General features: G+C 40.7%; 1 protein-coding gene across 2 annotated transcripts in view; it reads left to right on the forward strand.

The window, feature by feature from the left end:
• The window catches only part of LOC124776444 (GPALPP motifs-containing protein 1), a 73,126-nt gene that overhangs the window by 12,973 nt on the left and 42,908 nt on the right, over positions 1–17,245 (forward strand). For both annotated transcript variants that reach the window (XM_047251445.1, XM_047251446.1), the window contains exon 3: positions 6,337–6,510. In XM_047251445.1, the coding sequence (XP_047107401.1) occupies positions 6,337–6,510 (174 nt within the window). The remainder of the gene's footprint in view (positions 1–6,336; positions 6,511–17,245) is intronic.

Below are 17,245 nucleotides of genomic sequence, written 5' to 3' on the forward strand. Positions count from 1 at the left end.
TGCTCTGTGAAAAACAATGAATAACATAGTGACTTTTTTTGACATTTTGATGATACTAATTGTGATTTTAAGATCTTATGATTTCTGTACGGAAAAAATGGAAATGAGCGTTTGGCGTCATTGGCCGGGAGGCCCCTTGTGGGGCAGGTCCGGCTGCCTTGGTGCAGGTCTTACTACATTGACGCCACATTGGGCGACCTGCGCACCAGATGGGGATGAAATGATGATGAAGACAACACAACACCCTGTCCCTGAGTGGATAAAATCCCTGAACCAGCCGGGAATCGAACCTGGGCCCCTTAGGACGGCAGTCCATTACGCTGAACCTTTTTTTTTTCCACAAAAACAGTAACAAAAATGGCTAGCTTACAATGAAATGACATAAATAAGGTGACAGATAATTGCAGTCATAAATTACAGCATGCAAAGAAAGAGGAATGATAGCACCTCCATTGTCACCTTCAACTGGTGGCTGTTCATCATGCACATTTTCTTCTTCTGCAGCCTGAGGTTCCTCATCATCATTTCCCAGACTCAAATCAATCAGTCAGTAAATCCTTGATGTATGTTCCTTCCAGGGTAAATTACGTGGACAGAAGAGCAGTCCTGAACAGCGACATTGCAAAGTCCTTCACTGCCTTGTTATTTTTGTCAGTTCCAGCTTTCTAAATGCATCCTTAGGGAGTTCAAGATCTTCCTTTATAACAGACCCCAGATGTTTGCCGTCATATTCTTGTATTCTGCTGTACTACTGATGTATTTTTCATGCGTGACTTGTAGGTGAGTTTAGGGTCAGGGATGTGACACAACCCATCCCCTCTCCACGAGGAATCCAGTTCCTAACCTATACCCATTCTGTTGAAGACAATTCGGAGCATGTTACCATATTTCTTGTTATGATTAGAATACTTAAGTGTTTTATTGAATTCCTTTTCCATATACATCTTGTATTCAATATGTTCATCGCTCCCAATATTGTTAAATATGTAACTTGTATATTTGCCCATTAACCAAATCACTGCGTTAGTTTTTGCCTGAGGGTAGTAACTTTCTTCTGGTCTGAAGAAAATGTTAGTCTGTACATTGTTTGCTGAAGTTCTTGTTATTTGAGCAATTTTCTCCCTGGTCCACCTCCAGTTGATAATTCTATCTCCACATGTGTAACGGTGAGGCATACTATCAATGAGGTTGCATTTGCTGCAGAGGCTAGCATCACTTAAACTGATGGCAAAGAGGAACTCATTAGTGCTGATGATGTTACTGACTACCTTGTACTGCGCCGTCCTCATGTCAGACAAAAGAACATCACTACTGATGTTTTTCCAGACCACATTCCATGCTATTCCAGCATATTTAGTTTCTATGTTATTTTTCCTTTCATGTTTCTGTCTTTCAGCTAAAATCGCCTTCGCTGTAACGTTTTTGGAGTTTAAAGGCTTTTTGCTGAGATAGCTTAGTTCAAGATAATACTCCATAATATGTTTTAGTTTAAAATTATTTTTTGTATATTTATTGGCGGCTCTACACTTTCTGGCCTGACAATGTCGTATAGTTTTGCTGTAATGCACCGTGGATCGTTACATATTATGCTCCATGTTTGTTTGACATACAATGCCATCACTTTAGACTTGATGTCGATTAGTCCCATTCCTCCATTTCCTGGATCCAAAACTGCTGTCTTCCCCGGCACTCTAAACAATTCCCCTTTCCACAAAAACTTTGCTAAGGTGGACATGATAGTCTTCGCCACCATTGATGGAATGGGGAGAACCTGTGCTATGTAATAGGCCTTGGATAAAATATATATGTTGATAAACAGTTTTCTCTGGAACTGGTCTATGCTACGTTGACAGTTTTCAATCAAAGCTCCCTTGATTTTTCTTGCCACCTCCCGCCAATTCATTGCTATCATTTTTAAAAGGGAAGTTGTCAATGCTACTCCAAGAGCTTTATGTTCATTAACATGGTTCACCCACTCAATGTGCAAATTAGCAAGCTGCTTTATATTTAGAAATTTACTTTTGTTTTCATTTTCCCTTGTGTCACATCTGTGTGGTCTCTGATGATTATGCCTACATCGTCCGCGTAAGCACCTACCATGGTCTTGCACCTACCACGGTCTTTGTTCCTTGAATGGTAATGCCTGTCAGCCTGTGCTGTAGCTGTCTCAGGAAAGGTTCCAGTGATATAATGAACAGGAGCATGGGTAAGGGGCTTCCTTATGTAACTCCCCTTTCTATTTCAATTTGTTTTGTCAGTTGACAGTTAACGGAGATTTGTGCAGTAACACCCATTGCCATGTTTTTGATGATGTCGATGGTTTTTGGCAGGAAGTCCATTCAGTGCATTCTCTCTATCTGGTATGTGTGATTAATTTGATCAAATACCTTATGGAAGTCTATGAAAAGCAGTCCACATTTTATGTTACTTGCCTGCGTTAGCGCAATGACATCATGATACAAAGCTGCAGTTTGTAAAATCGTCTTTTTAAAAGCACAAGTCTGCTGTTGGCCTATGGTATTAGCAGTGCATGGAGTAAAGCGCTTGTTAATTACTTGAGCTCGCTTGTTAATTTCTCGAGCTATAATTTTATAATCTGAATTTAAAACCGAAATTGGCCATAGGTTGTTTATTTTTTTGCAGCCTCTGTTCTTCGGGATCAACACGATTTTGCATTGTTTGAACTCTGCAGGCACTGGCTTTCCCTGTAAGACTTCATTGACAATTTCGGTGAACTTTTCTCCTATTAGGGTCCAAAATTGTTTATAGAATTCAATGGGCAGTCCGTCAGGTCCTGGAGATTTCCTAGCAGGGAAGCTGCACACGATTTCTAATACATCTTCCTTGGTGATGTCCGAAGAAATGTTCTCATCATCATCTCGCAATATTTGTGGAAGATATGTACCAAACAGCTCATCGTATTCTTCTTCGTTTGTTTCCCCTGATGCATACATACGTTCATAGTACGCTGAGATCTCTTTAATTATTTCCTTCTGGTTGGTGATTATGGTACCATCATCAATTTGAAGTTCATCCATGAAACTACTTCTTCTATTCTTGGCGTGTCTGACAAGGTGGCACAATGCAGCAGTCTCATCTTCAGTGACTGACTTTGCTTTGGATTTTATTTTAAGTCCCTCCAGTTCCTTACATTTCAGACTTATTAATTTTGCTTTTATTTGCGTGATTTCTTTTGATCTTATAGGAATTGCGCCTATCTGATTGTAGAGGTCCCTTAGCATGTTGTAGTAGAATTCTGCAGTCTGTTTCCTTTCTCTGGCCATATCTATACTAAAAGATATTACAACTTTCCTTAGCTTCAGTTTTGCTCGTTGGCTCCACCATTCTATCACACTTGGATAGTTGTTCAGTGAACGGAGACACATTTCCCAAGCTCTGGTTAGGGCATCTTCTAAGTTTTCTTCTGATAATAATGATATTTTTAGATTCCCCTGGCTTTTTTCTCTTTGGGTAGGTTGTGGTGTTAAATTTACACAGGTCAACAACGCACTGTGATCGGAAAAACTAATGGGAACAGTTTCTGTTTTCAGTACTTTATCTGCTAACAACAATATGAGCAAAGTTCACCATTGTTGGGTATTATTTCCCACACAATTAATTTTAAAACAACAACAACAAGACATCTCAAGTCAGTTGAGTAATTGAAGTTCAGGATTTGATCCTTTCGACTCAATACACAATTAAAATCTCCCCCTATTATAAGGTGGAGGGGGTTTTTCCTCAGTAAATAAATTATGCTTTCATTAAAGAATGTGACCCTTGCAGCTCTATTATTGCTGCCAGAAGGTGCATATAAATTGATAATAACAACTCCTGCTACATTTATTCCAATACCTTGCCCCAATTCTAATTTATCAACATTATGTATGGGGATGACTTCTCTAACTAAAATGGCCATACCAACACTCGTTTCAGTGGAAATATTGTAAAAATCAACATAATTGGAAAAATGTAATTGTAGGAATACCGCTTCCTGTAGGAGAGCAATGTCCACCGGTGACTCTCACAGAAACTGTTTCAGAGCAGTTATTTTAACATCTGACTGTATCCTATTAATGTTTAGTGTGGTAATTGTATATGATTGTAACATAGGGGAGTGATCTTTTTTCCCGCTAATTTATCATTTCACGCCATTCCATGCCGTATACTTCCTGAGACTCTGACGGAAGACCACCATCCCGGTTCGCATTAGAACCTTTCTTTTTACTTTTCTTGCAGTTTGCATTGACACTGGCCTTCACTGAATGCTGCTCCTCCCACCCCCTGAGTAGTTTTCCACCGAGGGCGGCGTCGGTGAATCTGAGGGGCAGTCGTGTGCCACCATCTCTTCTGTCAAAGGCGGCGCAGACGCAGTTTGCAAACATTCTTCCAATGCCCGGTCACTTCTACGATCACTTTCATCTTGGGATTTGGGCTGTGACGTCTCCTGTTATTGACAATCACTCGCTACCTCGTCATGTTTGCTTTCAGTTGCATCCACAAGTGAATCTGTCTGCGTTGATTGACATACCAGTACTGCAACATGGGGTTGTGGCATCACCAAGACCAGCGCATTGCCATCTACTGGTGCGTCCAGTGCTACAGAATGGGACTGTGATGTCAATTCGACCTGTTCAGTTGATGGTGGCGTACTCAATTTGTCTACTGATATACTTGACCCAGAGTTTGAATCTATGCTGACAATATTGTCTGGAACAGTAGTTTCCAGTACTGTTTTCTGAATGTCACCTACAGCTTTCAGCAACGGGTTGATATCTTCATATGTGCTACTGCCGTCACAAGTTTGTCATCTCTTGTTAGCGGTTATACTACTTTCTCCAGCCAGATTGTCTACAGTGTCTTTCCTGAGTAAAGGTGGAAATGCTTAGAGTATTTCGTGGCCTTTCATCCACATTTCCCGTAATGCTGGAAACTTCACCACCTGTCATCTGATTTTCGGTCACAAGATCAGCCGGTGTTAACCTTTTACGCTGTTGTAAATTATTCTGCAATACAAACACCTTTTTTGGACAGTTCTGCTGGAGATGCCCACTTTCATTACGTATGTGACAAGTCAAAGTCTGTCCATTGTAAATAACGTGCATTTTGTAGCCACAAACCTAAATATGAGATGGAATGTTTTGTTTGACATGCATATTGACAGAACAAACACCACTAAAGCCTTGCAATCTATGTTGGTTTGACCATCGTTCATCACGAATTTGCTTGATGTCTCCATATTTAGATAATATGTCTTTCAAGTAGCAGTTTTCTACCTCAGGGGGCAAATTAAATACTCTGACTTGTTTATAATCAACATCAGCATTTGAAATGGTAACTGTTCTCAGCAAATTATCGCGATGGCAGATTTCAGCTTTTTCTTCAAATTTTTGCAAAATCCATTCCAGCACCAATGGGGAAAGCAGCTTCACAAAAAAGCAGTATTGCTCCAAGTCATTATAAGCAGTGTACGTCTGATCCAAAGTAATGCCAATAACATCAACAAACCAGTCATGAATTTCCAGTGAACTTGGCTGAACATTACGGGTTGCTTTGTCAAATCCAGATCTTAGGGTAAGCTTCCTGAGAAACACGGTTGCCATGTCAGCAGTTAAAAGCTCGCGAAAGCAAGGAAACTAAAATGCTGCATCACCACAATCACAATTTTACACAACACTGTAATGCAGAGACTGAATATAAAGTCGTAAAATCCAAACAGAAGCGCCACAGTGCGTCCGCTTAGGACGGCCACAAAAACCGCTATTCTGGCCCAGACAAATGAAACCTTTGTGTAATTGCTTGTCGAAAGGCTATGAACGATAATGGACAATGCTCAAAGTACAACTGTCTGTAATACAACTATATTTTTAAATTATTTCGCAATGCGAACCAAACTGAGCTCTCTGTTTGACCATTCAGCTATCGGGGTGGACATGATTTCTGTATTATTAGCCATGATTTAAAATTGAACTAATCACTGTATAAAACAAATTTTCTCAGTTTTTAAAATTTTATTAACTGTCAGAATAAACAAGCTTTTCCATCAATGTAACCAGAATTCTCAATGTGTAGTGTCAGAGGAAAAGGTTGGGACCCCCTGGTCTAGATGCCGTTCCCACTAGTTGTAAAATTCTTTTCAGTAGAAATATATCCATTAAGTTTGTTTATTTGAAGATGATTACAACTCCAAGTGGCTGACATGGTGACAAAAATTGTAGGAACAGATACTTCACTCTGATTAATATTATTTGTTAGCTTTCCTTATGTTTGTACATTTTTAGCAATAGTATTACCAGGCTTTGTTTCTTCATGAATGTAATAAAGTTTTGGTTGCAGGAAGAGGACCAAAAACTGAAACGTGAAACCTGGATGCTTGAACTTCCTCCTGAGAAAGCTAATCAGTTTGGCCTGGGACCACGGCAGTTTCGGGCACGAGCTGCGCCAAATACAGGAGATCGCTCAGTGTGGACAGACACACCAGAAGACAGAGAAAGAAAGGCATCACATCAGGTATTGTTGCTTCAAATGAAATTCTTGTCATCTTTACAATGTATAAAATAAATTTTGTATATGGATGTTACCTGTTGCCTGTCAGGCACCCTGAAGACATGGTCGGATGACATTGTAACTTCGTACATGTACACACTATCAGTGAGTATGTGAATGATTATAGTTGCAATTGTCTGTGACGGGTTGAACAGCCACTAGAGGGCATTAGTGTTGTTCACGTTTAGTGTCGTTACCAGGCCTATTAGGGTATAACAGGGGCATGAGGTAGGATACATCAGGGGCATGAACAGCATCATGTGTTGAATTATCACTGTGAAGGACTCTGAGATGCCGTGCATGCATGTGAGATGGCATAATCAGCACCTGATACAGTTTTCAAGGGATGTCATTGTGGATCTCGATTTGGCCAGCTGGTCAAATTGTGCAATATCCAGATTTAAGGGGCATTCGAATGTGACAGCGGCATGATGTTGGACTGCATGGGAACAAGAGGACAGGCATACTCACCATCAAGAAGCTGGTTGACCTTGTCTGACCACCACATGTGCTCCTGCCATTTGTGAACAAGTAATGGACTCCCTGAAGTATTCTGTGTCATCCCACACCATAGGTCAGGTACTGACAGCAATCAGACTAGGGAATTACTGTTAAAAGTGTAGGCTGCCATTAAATCACAGCACAAATGGCTGCATTTGTAGTGGTGCCATGATTGGGAAGCATGGACTACTGGTGAATGGCTTGCATTGTGTTCAGCGATGAATCGCAGTTCTGCACTACCCTGGATGACCATTGTAGGCGAGTGTGGCAGTGATGTGGGAGAGGCCCCATTCTTCCAATGTTTTGGAGAGGCACAGCGATGGAACTTCTGGCATCATGGTGTGGGGAGCCATCAGGTATGATAACTGGTAATGTAGTGCTTCGAGAATTTCGGAGTAAATTCTAGTACCACTAGGCCTTCCACCGTTTTGAACACCTGATATTTTAGAGGTGTGTGGGAGAAACAAATACGCCCTACTACACATCGCCTATTTGTATGTGCAAGTCTAAAAACAGTTACGAGAAAGAGATGGACCCGGTGGCTGAACGGCGGCAGACAAGTACCTGCTGTACGGTCCACAGAGTTTCTGTGTATGCGTTGAGAAGAACAAGGAAAGTTTATGTAGTATTCTGTACTCTCTAGTGTCTGTGTTGATTGTAAAAAGACTAATGAACAATTGAATATAGATTTCTATGTTCATTCATGTATTGGACTTGCTTCATGTCTTGGCTGTGAACGTAGCAAGACACATGTATGATGTTCATAAATTATTTGGTTATCAAACCAATGATATTTGAATATGTGTAAATGAGTCTAATGTTTAAGGACTAAGTTAGTTTGCAGAAGTTGTTGTCTGTGGGCGTTGAAAATATAAAGTGATTGAACTGAAAAGTATTCTATGAGTGCCCAAATTATTTCAAGGATAGAGAAGTAGTTTAATAAATTCTCTTAACCAGCTATAGTCTTCAGAGAAGAAGCTTTTGGGAGATCGACGTAGCTGATTACCCAGAGAAGAGGATTGGCTACACACAATGTGCAAGTTAATTGACTTGAGAGACATGTGAGCCTTGCAACCCAATACCACTCTGTCTCTTGTCGTCCGAAAAATGTTAGTCACAGCTGGAAGTGTGTTTCCTCATGTGTGATGCTATCATGTTGTCATTTTTCGACAGGACAATGCTCATACACACATAGTACATACCTCTATGAACTGTGTGTGATGCTGAGGTACTCCTATGGCCAACAAGATTCCCAGATCTCCCTGATAAAATGTGTTTTGGCCAGTTTGGACATCAACTCTGCCCCAGTGCCATTATACAGAATATCAAGGGCCAGTTACAGCAGCTTTGACACCCTTCTCAAGTGAATCAGTCCATGCTGCCAGGCCAGAAGAGGTGCAGTGATAAGTGGGCTAATACTGCCAAACTCTTTTTAAATATGACTTGATTTTGTAATCACTGCAATAACATCACATACCCTCTCAACCAGTTAAGTTTCATTTCAGATGCTTCACTTTTTTGTCTGACACACACACACATGCACACACACACACACACACACACACACACACACACACACACACACACACACAGAGAGAGAGAGAGAGAGAGAGAGAGAGAGAGAGAGAGAGAGAGAGCGCTTCGGGGAGTGTGCGGGGAGTGTGTAGTGTGTTCTTTCATCCTGGGGACTGAGTGAGCTGCTCTTCCTTTTTAACCTTCCTCAACCTACCTTAAAAAATCTAAGCTAGTGTATGTACATTTATAGGTGTTTATTGCCAGGGCTGAAATTCACCTCATGAATAAAAGTATGTAAAATTGTTTAATATGTATTTATGTCAGTGTTCCAAAGTTGACAACCATGGACCTTGCCACAGTGGGACAGCTTGTGTGCCTTAACAATACACATGGTTATACCATCAGCAGAGCCACATTGCAGGAGTATCTGTAGAGAGGTCTGACGTAACATGTGGTTCCTGAAGAGGGGCAGCAGCCTTTTCAGTAACTACAGGAGCGATGGCCTCAATGACTGATTGGTCTGGCTTTGCAACATTAGCCAATATGTCATGCTATGCTGATACTTCAAATGGCTGAAAACGATACAGCCGTTACATTTCCTGTGGACAGGAAGTTCTTCTGTATGGTTTAATCATGATGATGGTGCCCTCCTGATTAAAAGTAGTTCCCCATTCTGATTTAAATTGGGTTAATGGGTTAGAGAATTTGAAAAGAGAAATGGATAACTTAAAGTTAGATATAGTGAGAACTGGTGAAGTGTACAGGCAGAAAGGACAGGACTTCTGGTCAGTTGAGTACATGTTCATCAACATAAAATCAATTAGCAGTGGGTCTAATAATGAAAAAGAACACAAGGAAACAGATAAGCTACTATAAACAGCATTGTGAACATATTACTGTAGCCAAGATAGATACAAACCCAACATTCACTATTTATTACGAGTTTATGTGCAGACTGACTCCACAGATGACGGAGAGGTTGAAAGAATGTGTGAGGAGATAAAAGAAATTCTTCAGATGGTTAAGGAAGGTGAAAATTCAATTGACAGTAATGTGGTAGCAGGAAAAAGAAGAGAAAGAAAAGTTGTAGGATACCATGGATTGGAGGAATGGAATGAATGGGGAAGCCACCTCGTAGAATTATGCACAGAGTGCAGTTTAGTCATGCAAACATTTAGTCCAAGAATTGTGGAAGATGCCTAGAGGCAGACGCATCACAAACAGTAAAACATACCCAGTATGGACTGACCTAATTTATTGGTTATGAACTGCAGATATGTATTGAAGAAATTGTGGAGTGCTAGAAAATTAATGAGATGAGACCTGGATAAATTGAAATAACCAAAGGGAACTTTAGACAACTATTTACTGAAACCGGGGAAAGAAACACAACAGAAGACCAATGCGTAGCTATGAGAGATTAGACAGTGAAGGCAGTGGAGGAACAAGAAGATAAAAAAGGTAAGTCTTGGTAAAAATCCATGGATAACATGCGAGATATTGAACATAATTGATGAAAGAAGAAAACATATAAAAAAACAGGCAAAATGGAATCCAAAGATGTAAAAAATGATATTAACAGAAAGCGTAAAATGGAAAACAGGAATGGCTAGAAGAAAAATGCATATCTGATTGGGAAAGGAGGATATCACATATGGGAAAATTAAATAAGCCTTTGGAGACAGAGAATCTGTATGAATATAAACAGTTCAAGTGGAAATACAGTGTTACTCAGAGAAGGGAGGGTTGTAAGGTGGATAGGATGGCTATATAAAGGAAAGAAAAATTAAGATAGTGTTATAGAAAATGAAGTTGAAGTAGATGAAGTTGAGTAGGGGGATGTGATAATGTGGGGAGAATTTGACAAGGCTCAGAAAGACCTTAGTGGAAACATGGCATCTGGAGTAGATGCCATTTCATCTGAATTATTAAGGTCTTTGATAATATCAATTTCAAAGAAGGCAGATGCTGACAGGGGTGGTACTGCACCATCAATTTAACAAGTCATACTAACATGAACTGTTTGCAGTTGAATGGAAACAGTGGTCGAAACCAACTAGGGGGATGGTCAATTTGGGTTCCAGAGAAATGTAATAACACACCAGACAATATTGCCCCCATGATTTGATTAAAAAGAGGCAAATCTACATTTATAGTAGTTGTAGATTTAGAGAAAGCTTTAGACATTGTTGACTGGAGTATGCTCTTCCAAATTTGGAAAGTAGCAGGAATAAAATACAGGAAGAGAAAGGTTATCTATGACATGTTCAGTAACCAGACTGCAGTTGTGAGAGTTTAGAAACGTGAAAGGGAGACTCAAAATTGGGAAGGGAGTTAGTTGGGGCTATACCTTATCCCCCTCCCGCTACCCCACTTTCATTGTTACTCAGTCTGTACTTTGAGGAATCAGTAAACCGACCCAAGTAGGAATTTAAAAAGGCATTAAACTTTAAAATTCTGGAGAATAAATAGAAATTTTGAGCTTTACCGCTGAAAATACACACATCAAAAAGTTTTGCATCACCTCGGTTCCAAGAGTTCTCTGTACAGAAAATTGGATTAGATATCAACATAAACATCTTTTCCGCCCTTTTTATTGCTCATGAAAATCACACATTGCATGTTGTACCACCATACAGCAGTGACACCTTCAGAGGTTGTGGTCCAGATTGCTATACACACCGGTACCTCTAATACCCATTAGCATGTTGTCTTGCATTGATGCATACCTGTATTTGTCATGGCATACTATTCGCAAGTTCATCAGGGCACTGTTGGTCCAGATTGTCCCATTCCTCAACTGCAATTCTGTGTCGATCCCTCAGAGTGGATGGTTGGTCATGTCCTCCATAAACAGCCCTTTTCAATCTATCCCAGGCATGTCCGATAGGGTTCATGTCTGGAGAAAATGCTGGCCACCGATAGGGTTCATGTCTGGAGAAATTGCTGGCCACCGATAGGGTTCATGTCTGGAGAAATTGCTGGCCACTCTAGTCGAGCGCTATCATTATCATGAAGGAAGTCATTCACTAGATGTGCACAATGGGGGCGCAAATTGTCATCCATGAAGACGAATGCCTCGCCAATATGTTACCGATATGGTGGCACTATAGGTCGGAGGATGGCACTCATGTATCATACAGCCATTAAGCGCCTTCCATGACCACCAGTGGCGTACGTTGGCCCCATATAATGCCACTCCAAAACAGCAGGGAACCCCCACCTTGCTGCACTCGCTGGACAGTGTGTCTAAGGCATTCAGCCTGACCGGGTTGCCTCCAAACACATGTTCGACGATTGTCTGGTTGAAGGCATATGCGACACTCATTGGTGAAGAGAACGTGATGCCAGTCCTGAGCAGTCCATTCGCCATGTTGTTGGGGCCCATCTGTACCACGCTGCATGGTGTCGTGGTTGTAAAGTGGACCTCGCCATGGACGTTGGGAGTGAAGTTGTACATCATGCAGCCTATTGCGCACAGTTTGAGTCGTAACACGAGAACCGTTATTCAACATGGTGGCATTGCTGTCAGGGTTCCTCCGAGCCATAACCCGTAGTTAGTGGTCACCCACTGCAGTAGTAGCCCATGGGCGGCCTGAGCGAGGCATGTCATCAACAGTTTCTGTCTCTCTGTATCTCCTCCGTGACTGAACAACATCGCTTTGGTTCACTCAGAGATGTCTGGACACTTCCCTTGTTGAGAGCCCTTCCTTGCACAAAGTAACAGTGTGGACCCAATCGAACCACGGTATTGACCATCTAGGCATGGTTGAACTACTGACAACACGAGCCGTGTACCACTTTCTGGTGGAATGACTGGAACTGATCGGTTGTCGGACCCCCTCCGTCTAATAAGTGCTGCTCATGCCGGGTTGTTTACATCTTGGGGGGGGGGGGGGGGAGGGTTTAGTGACATCTCTGAACAGTCAAAGGGACTGTGTCTGTCATACAATATCCACAGTCAATGTCTGTCTTCAGGAGTCCTGGGAATCGAGATGATGCAAAACTTTTTTTGATGTGTGTTTAATCAGTAGATCCAAGGAAGGACTTCGAATGTCAGTTGAGCAGAGTGGATAATGTCTTGAAAAGAAGTAAAACAAGAGTTTAGAGCTAGCTGATTTTTCAAAACCAGTTAATACCTTTAAAAAGAAGTACTTTTTAAAATTATTACAAATATCTGCTACACATTAACTGTTGTTTAGGACTCACTCATTCTCTTTAATAGAAACAGTTTTATCTCGAAAGGTTCTTTTTCTTTCTTTCTTTTAAAGGTATTCAACATTGACTTTGTTTTATTGTCTGACAAGATATGAATTCTTCTGTAGCTCTTTTTAGTATGTTATCATACTTTTAATAATATGAAGTAATGTTGGATTCCTTCTGTTTATAGCTAATTTGAATATGTCTCTTTTTGTTTCTTAAGATACTCTGATGTGTGTAATAATCTGAAGTTTCTTTGAATTCTTCCTAATATTACTAATAATCATTTTTCCATAGTTTAGAAAAGAGTTGGAAATGGAAATGCCATGTGGCTAGGGCCTCCCATCTGGTAGACCATTCGCCTGGTGCAACTCTTTTGAGTTGACGCCACTTCGGCGATTTGCGTGTCGATGAGGATGAAATGATGATGATAAGGTCAACACAACACCCAATCCCTGAGCAGAGAAAATCTCCGACCCAGCCGGGAATCGAACCTGGGCTGTTAGGTATGACATTCCGTCATGCTGACCACTCAGCTACCAGGGGCGTGGGAAAGAGTTTTCAGAAATGGATACAAATACTGTATGTTGATTTTAGTGTTTGTATTAGGATAGCCTTTCCATATTTTTTGGATCTAACCGAGGATATATTATTGAAAAAACTTCGAAGTCTTATGTTGCGTGAAGCAGTAGCATTGATAGTGCCCCTATTTTCAGCTGTTTTCACATGACCTGTTATATTACCCTTTTTTTTACGTGCAACAGAAAATTCTCCAGTACATAGTACTATGTGAAATAAACACTTTCGTAGTTATTGTCTTTGAACAGTTTCAAAAAGTTTTATTCCTGTTACAAGGTAACATTAAACATACATCTTGTTTTGCTCATTTCTGAACATTGAGACAAAAAATGAATACAGATAAAATGATGAAAAGCATTTAAACAACTTACTCTACACAGGAAAACAAAATAAACACATTTCCCCTGTTGTGTTGCCAAATGACTAAGTGAAAAGTAGTGGGGAAACTGGTAGTCACACCTTCCCATTGATGTCAGCACCTGTTCAAAGGTCAGCTGAGAGACATGGCTGCAAAATAATGTTTAAAAAAGCGATACTGAACATATAGTTCTAAAATTAAAGAAAAAAAAAACCATGCCACTCATAAGATGCTCAAACCCTGGACATTTTTGCAACCTTGAACTAAAAATTCAGACCTGTCTGGACTAATCCCGAACATATAGTAAGCGGATATTGGATAATCGCAAACTTTGCTCCAATCAAAATTTTTAATCGTTCTCTTAAAATACATCATTATTTTCTTTGACTATTTGCAACCATTACATGCAGATGTGTTACGTAACGTAATTAACTCAAAGCTGCCAGCCTTGAGATGAGGCTGTCAGTAATCACATGTCGAATATGGACAGGAGCCAGGCCCCTCCTTCCCCCAAACGAAAAATTTTAAAAATTAGAATTCTGATTTAGGCCTTTAAACAGTGTATTTCAGATATTTTCTGAAAATATATTTAATTGATCATAAATTTATTTTTATTGTTGTATTAAAATTAATCCCCATTACTGTTTTGAATAAAGAAAACTTCAGCTTAAATACCACAAATATCACTCACACTTCCAATGAATGTGACAGGGGAATCTGCAGTTGATCTCCCTATCACACCCACATTATTGCCAAACACTGCCTCCACATGCATTGATCGCTGTCTCGTAGAAAGTGTCGTAAACTGTTTTTGTTGTCACCCTGCTTTCGTATGGCAGCAGCTCGTCTGACTTGCCCATGACAAATTTTTCCAATCAGATAATGAATCCTGCTGTCAACATAGTTGATTCTGCACTATTGAAAAATGAAAGACTTAATTTTAATCTAAATCCACTGCTGCTGGTGCCAAGCAACACAGCACTTTTTTGTTGGAGTTGTGTTTCTGTTCAATATTTTTATAACTATGGTTTCAAACATTCCAGAGACACTCTTCTGCCTCATAGTGTGAGACAAGTTCGTAAATTGTGCTTCTTGTCCATTCCACTTCATGAAGGAACACATGTGGAGACAACACATAACACTACAGCATTCAGTGGTATCAGATCAGGAGCAATGTTGCTCTCATCTGTACTTACACAGCCATGGAACACTGGTTTTCTGTTACCAAGATGCTGACATGTTGTTGCGAACGTTGATAGTCTAGTACAAGCCGCAACAGTGTTGCAGAATATGCTTCTAACTTAGTGTAAACACACATTTAGTAAGCTGTGGCGACGAAATCATTCGTAGGTAGATTTACGCATACCCAGGAAGGAAATTGTTACAATCTATAAAACAATGATTAGCAAAATGTAAACTGTACCTATTTTTTTAACATTAAATTGAGAGGTGTCTATTTCAGTAATTTTTAGTAACTCCTCATAACTCAGTAACTACAGTGATAACTCCAGAACTGTTTCGGACAGTCCGTAGTAGTTAGCAGCCATGCTAACTGTGCGTCATGAACAGACTGTTGATTTACTACAGGATATGTATGCATAACTTAGATGTGTTGTATGAATACATTATTGCTGTCTTGAGCTACTGTAATAGGGAAATTTATGACTGATGTTCACTTGTAAGTGGATTATAGAATCTTGATCACTTTTCCCATCAGATCCGTTTAAGAAATTTAAATTAAAATAATCACTTATCAATAACCATTTCTTTCTTTCTGACAACAGCACAGTAAGGCTTCAAAATTTTTCATGGAAATTTTCCAGTAACCCAATGGGGACTTTGCACTATAATAGTAACAAGTATTAACTCAACTGATCTGTTCAGTGTAAACAGTAAAAAGTTTGAGTTTTTTTCAATACATCTCAAACATGTTTATGCTGAGCAAAGTTTTGAGGAATGGAAAAGACTTGCCATGGTTCAACAACTGTGTAAGGAAGCCACTCCAATAGTAAAGATAGCTTCACATCAGATTTAAACATAGCCAAAATCTCATAGAGAAATGAAAACTGAATGAAAGCAAAATCGTAGTATGTGGGAATCTGCCCACTCGTCTCTTATAGGGTGCCTAGGAAGCTGTTTTCTTGAATAGCTGGACAACATACAAGCAAATCATATTAATGGAATTTATTACATTAATTGAATTGTGAGTACTTAACTTTCGTTTCTACACAATAGGTTGCAAGCAATAATCAGTGTCCTTTGATATATACAATTTCCATGCAAGGTAATCACACAAGTTCATAAGTCACTGCTATCATTAATATCGCTGTGGCTCTTCTAGTGCAGCTCTTCTAGTGCATTGAAGCTAGACGGTGCACAGCTTGTATTCTCTTCGTGTAGATGTCGCACCTGTTGTGGTGACGTCCCAGACAGCTTGTTATTTGTTGATGTCAACTCACAGCCCCCTCTGCTGTATTGTTCTTGATCTTCGTGCTGGCACTTGTCCTTACGCTGGAACATCAGAACATTCGTACCCCCCCCCCCCCCCCCCCCCAAAGTGACGAACTGTCATTGTGTAGGGAGCATGACAACGGCACGGGAGGCAGGGGTGTCGGCGCACCGGAAGCTATGTTTGAAGGGACATCAATCTTCCGGTCGTACCCCGCGATCTGGCTCTCACTCTGGTGGAAACATCCCCCTGGAAAAGACCAGAAGGGTATGGGTCCACCTCCTGATGCCATGAACCAGATGGAGAAGGTCGCGACTGCTGAGGCATGGGCGGGTCCAGCTCCATCGTTAGGGCTGTAGTAGGCGGAAGAGGCTATGGTGCCGTCTCCATCTGGTCGTTCCATAGTGTCGTGAAGACACCCTCTAGCAGCTGCTTGGACGCGCTGTCCTCAGGATCTGTGAATCTGGGGAAAGAGAAACCAAAAGATCATCATGCACATGGCAGCAGTGAAGTCAATTTTGATGTCGGCTCTGCAAGCCATCTGGACGTGAAATAAGATAAATGCAAGTGTCGACAGACGATCTCGCCTCACACCCACCATCTGCTGCTGCTAAAATCCCTGTAAAAGACAATATCGTGCAGCACAAAGTGATATATGCGGCCTTCCTTCAGATCCAGATGCTGAGGAGGGTGGAGCAGTGTCCAATGGCGGCGGCTGTGAAGCAGTTCCGCCAGCAATGGTCCATTCCATAGGTGCGAATTATAGGAGGTGAGAAACAGTTGCATTGCTTGATCCCTGGTGTGTGCGGAGCGAAGTTTGGCCATCTGCTGCTTGAAGGTTCTGACAAAACGTTCTGCTTTGCCGTGTGAGTGTGGATGGAATGATGCATTAGTTAGATACTGTATGCCATTGTGTTCACAGAATGTTTCAGATTCATTTGATGTGAACTGAGGGCTATTGTCCAACTCTATGACTTCAGGTAAACCTTCGAGGCAAAAAATAGAGGACAACACATGAATTTTTCTATGTGACGTTGGCGAGTTGATTGGCACAGCAAAAGGAAACTTGCTATATGAGTCAACCACAATCAACCAAC

The sequence above is a fragment of the Schistocerca piceifrons genome, chromosome 2, assembly GCF_021461385.2.
Source record: "Schistocerca piceifrons isolate TAMUIC-IGC-003096 chromosome 2, iqSchPice1.1, whole genome shotgun sequence".
Taxonomy (NCBI): Eukaryota; Metazoa; Arthropoda; class Insecta; order Orthoptera; family Acrididae; genus Schistocerca; species Schistocerca piceifrons.